Raw genomic sequence first — 6,010 nt, forward strand, 5'->3', positions numbered from 1 at the left:
AACTGCGATGCTGTGATGGCAGTGGTGGGAAACTGACACATGTAAAAAAAAAAACATTAAAAACCCCTTAAATCTTGTTTAAAAAACCTTAATACCTGTCTCTTTGCTTATAATGAAGGACTTGATGTGTTTTTTAATCCCAAAGGCAGACATCCCAGTGTCCTCTGCCATGTCTTTGGGAAGCAGAGGGACCTGCTCCGAGTCCCCAAGCATCATGACTTTTCCAGGGATATCTCATTGCTGTGCTCTGCCCTTTGAATTTCCTCCTCTCCAGGCTCTCAGCCCTGAAAATATTTGCCAGTGGAGGGTGCGAGCAGGATCCCACAAGGTCTGGAGCACAGGGGTGGTTCCCGGGACAGTGCAGTGCCACAGCTCGGGATCCCGGCGCGCAGTGCCACCTCCTGGAAAGCCGGGCTGCAGCTTTGCTCCGGAGGGAGCAGCGGTGGCTTGGAAAAATATTTTCTTCTCACCACTGAGTCCCCCTGCCAAACTTCCCCTTCCCCAGCAGGCACGAAGATGCTGCTCAGCCCCGTGTCCAAGGCACCCTGTGGCAGAACAGCTCTGCATGGCTCCTTCCCAGTCTGGATGTTGAATACAAATCTCTAGGTACAAAAGGAACAGTAAAGGAGAACAAATAAACATCTATAAATATTCCTCCTTAGCTTTTGTTCTGTTTGGGCATCAGCTGGTTGTTCAGTTGAATGTCCTGTGTTCTTGTTTGCCCTCTCAGTGTCCTGTTCACCTATTCATCCTGGTTTTAACATTAAGGGACACTTTTCTCTGTCCCCCCCAAGTTTGGTGACTGCTTCATGAGCAACAACCAAGCCCCTCATTGCACAGTTCACCCTGTATTTAAAATGTTACCACATCTTTTTAATGAGACAAAAATCTGTTACACAGAACACATGCTTGCATGCTGCTGGCTTGACTAAGCTCTCATTTATCCTGAAAAGACAGGAAAAATGTGTGGTTCCAATGGCAACACGTTTAGTCCTCTAGAAAAGCAACACAGCTGAAGTGCTTAGTCACTGAAAAAAATGCACACTGCAATTTAAAGCCAAAGGCTGGTATTTCTACCATTATTTTAGGCTATTGTGGCATCTTCTGAGCAGTTGGGAGATTACTGTATTACTGTATTTCAGTATTCCATCAGACACTGAAATAGCTCGTGCTCCAAGGTAAGCCTGGAAAAGATATTATTTGTAAAAGACTGTAATTATGTAAATACAAGGCCACAAGATTCACAAACAAGAGGAAAGGCTACTGTGACTTGTGATTGTTCACAGCTCTCCTTGGTCCCTTCACAGTGAGGATTCTGTGTTGCAAAGTTGTTGTCAGGAACTCATTTTCACTTCTGCACACACCAATGAACTGAAACAACCTGTTTACCAAAATGTATTTTTTATTAAAATTCATATTTGTAAAGGAGAGATCATTACACAAATGAGGTAAACCAACACATATGACATAGTTCTCACTCTAAAAATAAATTTCAGTTCAGCAATTGATTTGATTCCACAAAGTCTAAGAGGAAGAGTCAGGCAAGTGCTACTCATGTGGTGAGATGCCAGACAAAGGCAGGATCCACCCTGACTCAGCTTGGAGGTGTCCCAAGGGCTTGGGAGTCTGCCAGGGACCAAACCCTTCCCACTGTGGTGTCCTTTTCTCCCCCATCAGATGTGTAGAAAGGAGGAGATGAGTAAAGGCCAGGGACTGCAGCAGTGACCTTGTCACCTACTGCTCTAACAGGGGTCCCCCATCAGCATCTCCCCATTAAAGGCTGTGTAAAGGTTTCATTTGATTGTGCAAATTCACTCCCTCCTCAGCCCTAAAGGAGACTTAACAGCAAGTAAATACCGGCTCGGGAAAAGTTCAGTTTCAAAAGTAATAACCTGGCAAGCAACAAGTCTGTAAAATGTAAGCCACTTTGCAAGGCAGAAGGAGAAGACTTCCACTTCCTTCTTTTCTTTCCCTAAGTTTTCTTCCATGCAGATACCAGTGGACCTTTAGTCTAAAAGTTTATGAAGTTACTGCAAGTCTGTGAGAATCATGTTGACCAACCTGTGCAATGAGGCTTTCTCATTAAGGACCAAGATCCACAGAATGCCTCAGAAGTGGCTGTGATGTTGTTTCACCCTGTATAACGTTGTAGGATAGTGAGGAGAAGCTCAGCTCTGTTTGTCAGGATGAGGCCAGCCAGCAGACAAACACGGAATGGCTGCACTGGCTTCCAGCTCCCAAACAGTACAGAACAAACACCACCAGCAGCAGAACCAAGTAATGCCCCAAAATTCACTCAAATCAGTGGCTGACAAACTCCTCGACACTGGGAATTCCTGTGTGGCTGCAGCTTAGTCCAGGACCTTAGTCCAGGTCCTCTTTGATGGATCAAGGTATTCTGGAGTTGACAAACAATGCAGATGAAGCAGAGATGGAGTTTCACCGTTCCATCCATCCCAGGGAAACTCATCCAGGCCCTTGGGTGGCTGTGACAAATAAAGACATTGTGCCAAGACATATCCCAGGAGAGCTTCTGGTACCCAAGACATGAAACTTTCAGCACATCTCCCAAGTTGACAGAGAAATTTCATGATGAAACACGAGGTGAATGCACTGTTTCAATCCCACTGGGATCCTCAGGGGAGTGAGAATGCACAGAAGCTGGGTGCTGGTCTGCATGGGCAGGATGTGACACTGCAGGAGCAGGATCCAGGGCTCTCAGTGCAGAGGGAAGGTTCTGCCACATCCAGGACCACGTTTCCAGTAAATGCTTGCAGCAAGAGGCAGAAATGCATTCACTGTGTGCACTGTGGGTTCACCACCACTTGGCAGCTGCAGCACTGATGTCCTGACAGAACTCTCCACGTTAGAAGTCAGTTTTAAAGCCTATAGATCGAGAGAGAGAGAAAATAGAGGTGTCAGAATTAGGACAGATTTTATTTTCAAACAGAAATTAAAAAATAACTTTTTAAAAAAATAAATCTATTGTTTGAGGAACTAAACCAATCCATGTTAAGTTGCTGGTTTATTACACATCCTGCTATGGCTCTGTATGAGAGTCTGAAAGGGCAGATTAGCACAAGATTGGCAGAGAAACCTGTTTAGACTCAAACTCTAAGGGAGCCATTCACACTGAGAAGAGACAGCACCCCATGCTCCCAAGTGTCCTCTGCCAGCATAGGTAGGTTTTTAGCATGGCAGATGTCCCACAGAATCACAGAATTGTTTAGGTTGGAACAGACATTTCCCCAGCACTGCCACATCCACCACTAACCCATGTCCCCAAGTGCCACATCTACACATCTTCTAAATCTCTCCAGGAGTGGTGACTCCACCACTGCCATGGGCAGCCTGTGCCAGGGCTTGGCAACCCTTTGAGGGAGGAAATTTTTCCTAATTCAATCAATCTAAAGCTCCCCTCCCATCACTGTTTCTTTCACTGGATCATACCATCTTGCTGCCCTGTCTGGCCAGGCTCAGTGGTGACCGATGGGCTGGGTGTATTGCTCTGCAAAAATCGACGGAAGTCCTTAATCATGGGGCGGAGGACCTGGATGAGGGCGCTCAGAGCTGCCTGCGTGCCCTCCATGGCCTGGGCCTGCCGCTCCTGCGCACACGCCTGCACCTCCTGCGAGCGGCGAATCATCTGCAGCAAATCGTTCTGCTGCTCCAGGTGCTGGGCAATCTCCTTCACGTGCAGGTTGGTCACTCGCTGCTCCTGCAGGAGCTTGGCTGAGTTGAGGGCAATGCGGCTTTTCAGCTCCTGGGGCTTGGCAGACACCTCGTGCTGGTGGGCCATCATCTCCAGGGGCGCCTCGGCCGTCACCGTGGCGGGGGCCTCCGTGGTGCAGTACTCCACAACGCCGTCCTCCAGGCTGTGGTAGGCTGTCTCTGCAGGAACTGAGAACAAAGGGCAGAAAGGGAGTCAGGGGTAGGTGAGATACAGGATTTTTATCTATAGGACTATTCAGTGAATATCACAGGAATACAGCCTGTTCGGTGAGATAACATACAATGGCCAGCAATGCACAAAATGACCTATTTAAGTCTACTCCACCCTCAGTCGAGCTTCCTTCTGGGCTGCACAATCCAAAGAAATAGGGAATGCCTTATCTGTCTAGACAATATCATTTCTCAATCTCCAGTTTAGAACAATCTTTCCAAGCAGCATTAACTGACTGACATAACAGCAAAGACCCCGAATGGCCCCTGTCATTAGGAGAGCTGCTCTTTGGGGCACTGCCAATGGAAAATCAGTCCTGAAGATGTTTTTCCCCAGAGAGGGACTGAAGAATCTCCCAGGGTGCAAAGGATCCTTGATTCCCTTGCCCTTTAAGGCTGAGTCCAGCTGTCAAAGCTGACTTTCAGAACCTGCTTTCTTGCGGCCACTCCCCTACACCACAAGGGCAGACTGGGAGGAGCATTTCATTACGAGAGGTGGGGTTTTATTTTTGTTGGGGTTTCTCTCTGCCCAAAGAACTTGTGGGCAGCCTGTCCCTGGAAATGTTCAAGGCCAGGCTGGATGCATCAACCTGGTCTAGCAGAAGGTGTCTCTGCCCATGGCAGGGGGTTGGAACCGGGTGCTCTTTAAGGTCCTTTCCAACCGAAGCCATTCTGTGGTCCTGTCCCCACACAAGGCTCGGGGTCCCTTCGCAGGGGATGTCAGGGGCTCTGTGTGACCCTCCAGTCCAGCCCAGAGCGTTGGGGCGGGCGCAGCACTCACTCTGGGTCAGGGTGACCGTGGTGGCCGACGCGGTGATGGGGATGTCGCTCCCGTCACCCGCGCCGCACTCGCCGCTCGGCAGGCTGATGATGGTGGCCTCTCCCAGCAGGTTGCAGATGCGCTGCTGCATGGGGGTGAGGATCACCGGGGCGGCCGCGGCGCCCGCCGGCTCCTCGCCCTCGGGCCCGTTGCCGCCGCCGTTCTGGCTGTCGCCTCCCCCTTCCATGGCAGCCCGCACTTGGGCCACTTTGCGCCGCACCTCCGTCTTGAGGTCGGACCACTTCTTCTTGACCTCGGGCAGCTCGCGGTGGCAGGTGGCGACGGCGTTGACGCGGCGCAGGATGTCGTGCCAGGCGGCGGCCTTGGCGGCCAGAGGCACGCCCGCGTTGAAGTGGTTGACGAGGAGGTGCTTTCCCCGCTCCAGCTCCTCCACGATGATCTCCACCTCCCGCTCCGAGAAGTTCATCTTCCGCTTCTTGGCCGGGGGCGCCGGCGGCGACGCCATGGCCATGGGGGGCACCGGGGACGGGGCACGGGGTCACACCTGGGGGGCCTGGGGGACGCTGGGCAGGGCCGAGGGGCGGCAGGGCCCCCCCACCCCCGGGGCCGGGGACAACAGGGGGGCCCCGAGGCCCCTCAGGGCCCCGAGGGGTCGGTCCCCCCCGCTCCCCCTTTGGCACCGCCAACGATACGCAAATTGCGTACGGCGCTCGCCCGGCAGCCCCGCACAACGGCCCCCGCCCTGCGGCACTGGCGTAATGGCTTCCAGAATCGGCCCCTCTTCCTGCCACGCCTGATTGGCTCGTCCGCCTGCCCGTCAAACGAGTTGCCCGCCTCCCGTCTGGAATATCGCATTATTATTGGTCAACGGCCCTGTCCATCAGACAGTGAAGAGGCGGCCCCGCCCCGCCGCTGGTCTCAGGGCACTGGGCCTGCGTGGGGCCGCTGAGGGGTTGGGCCCACCCGTGGATTTCCTTGCTCTAATCTCATTGGGTGCTTCTCCTGTCCATCATTTCAGAGCGCGCACTCCTTTCCGACCTACCGGATGCGCCTGACGTCCGTCAAGCTCAAACTGCCTGCCGGCTCCCGCTGTGATTGGTGGAGCTCTGCTTATCACCGCCCTCCCAGGCGGCTCAGCCAATCACAGCTTGTCTCGCGCGCCTGCACCGCCCCCTGTGCCGCACTCCGAAACACCGCGGCGCTTCCTCCTGATTGGTGCAGCCAGGGGCGTCCTCCGTGACGTCACGACCCGCCTCCCTGGGTGGGCACCGGGGGAGTGTCCAGGGC

The 6,010-nt window shown here is 52.8% G+C and overlaps 1 protein-coding gene across 1 annotated transcript; it reads right to left on the minus strand.

Annotated features, from left to right (window-relative positions):
• Positions 1 to 1,384: 1,384 nt before the first annotated feature.
• NAIF1 (nuclear apoptosis inducing factor 1) lies at positions 1,385 to 5,383 on the minus strand. The gene is made up of 3 exons (XM_064727992.1): positions 4,724 to 5,383; positions 3,451 to 3,900; positions 1,385 to 2,886 (listed from the first exon to the last, which is right to left on the minus strand). The coding sequence occupies exons 1-3, from the start codon at positions 5,232 to 5,234 to the stop codon at positions 2,867 to 2,869; spliced, it is 981 nt and encodes a 326-aa protein (XP_064584062.1). The 5' UTR covers positions 5,235 to 5,383; the 3' UTR covers positions 1,385 to 2,866.
• Positions 5,384 to 6,010: the final 627 nt, after the last annotated feature.

This window comes from Zonotrichia leucophrys, chromosome 17 (assembly GCF_028769735.1).
Source record: "Zonotrichia leucophrys gambelii isolate GWCS_2022_RI chromosome 17, RI_Zleu_2.0, whole genome shotgun sequence".
In the NCBI taxonomy this organism is placed as follows: Eukaryota; Metazoa; Chordata; class Aves; order Passeriformes; family Passerellidae; genus Zonotrichia; species Zonotrichia leucophrys.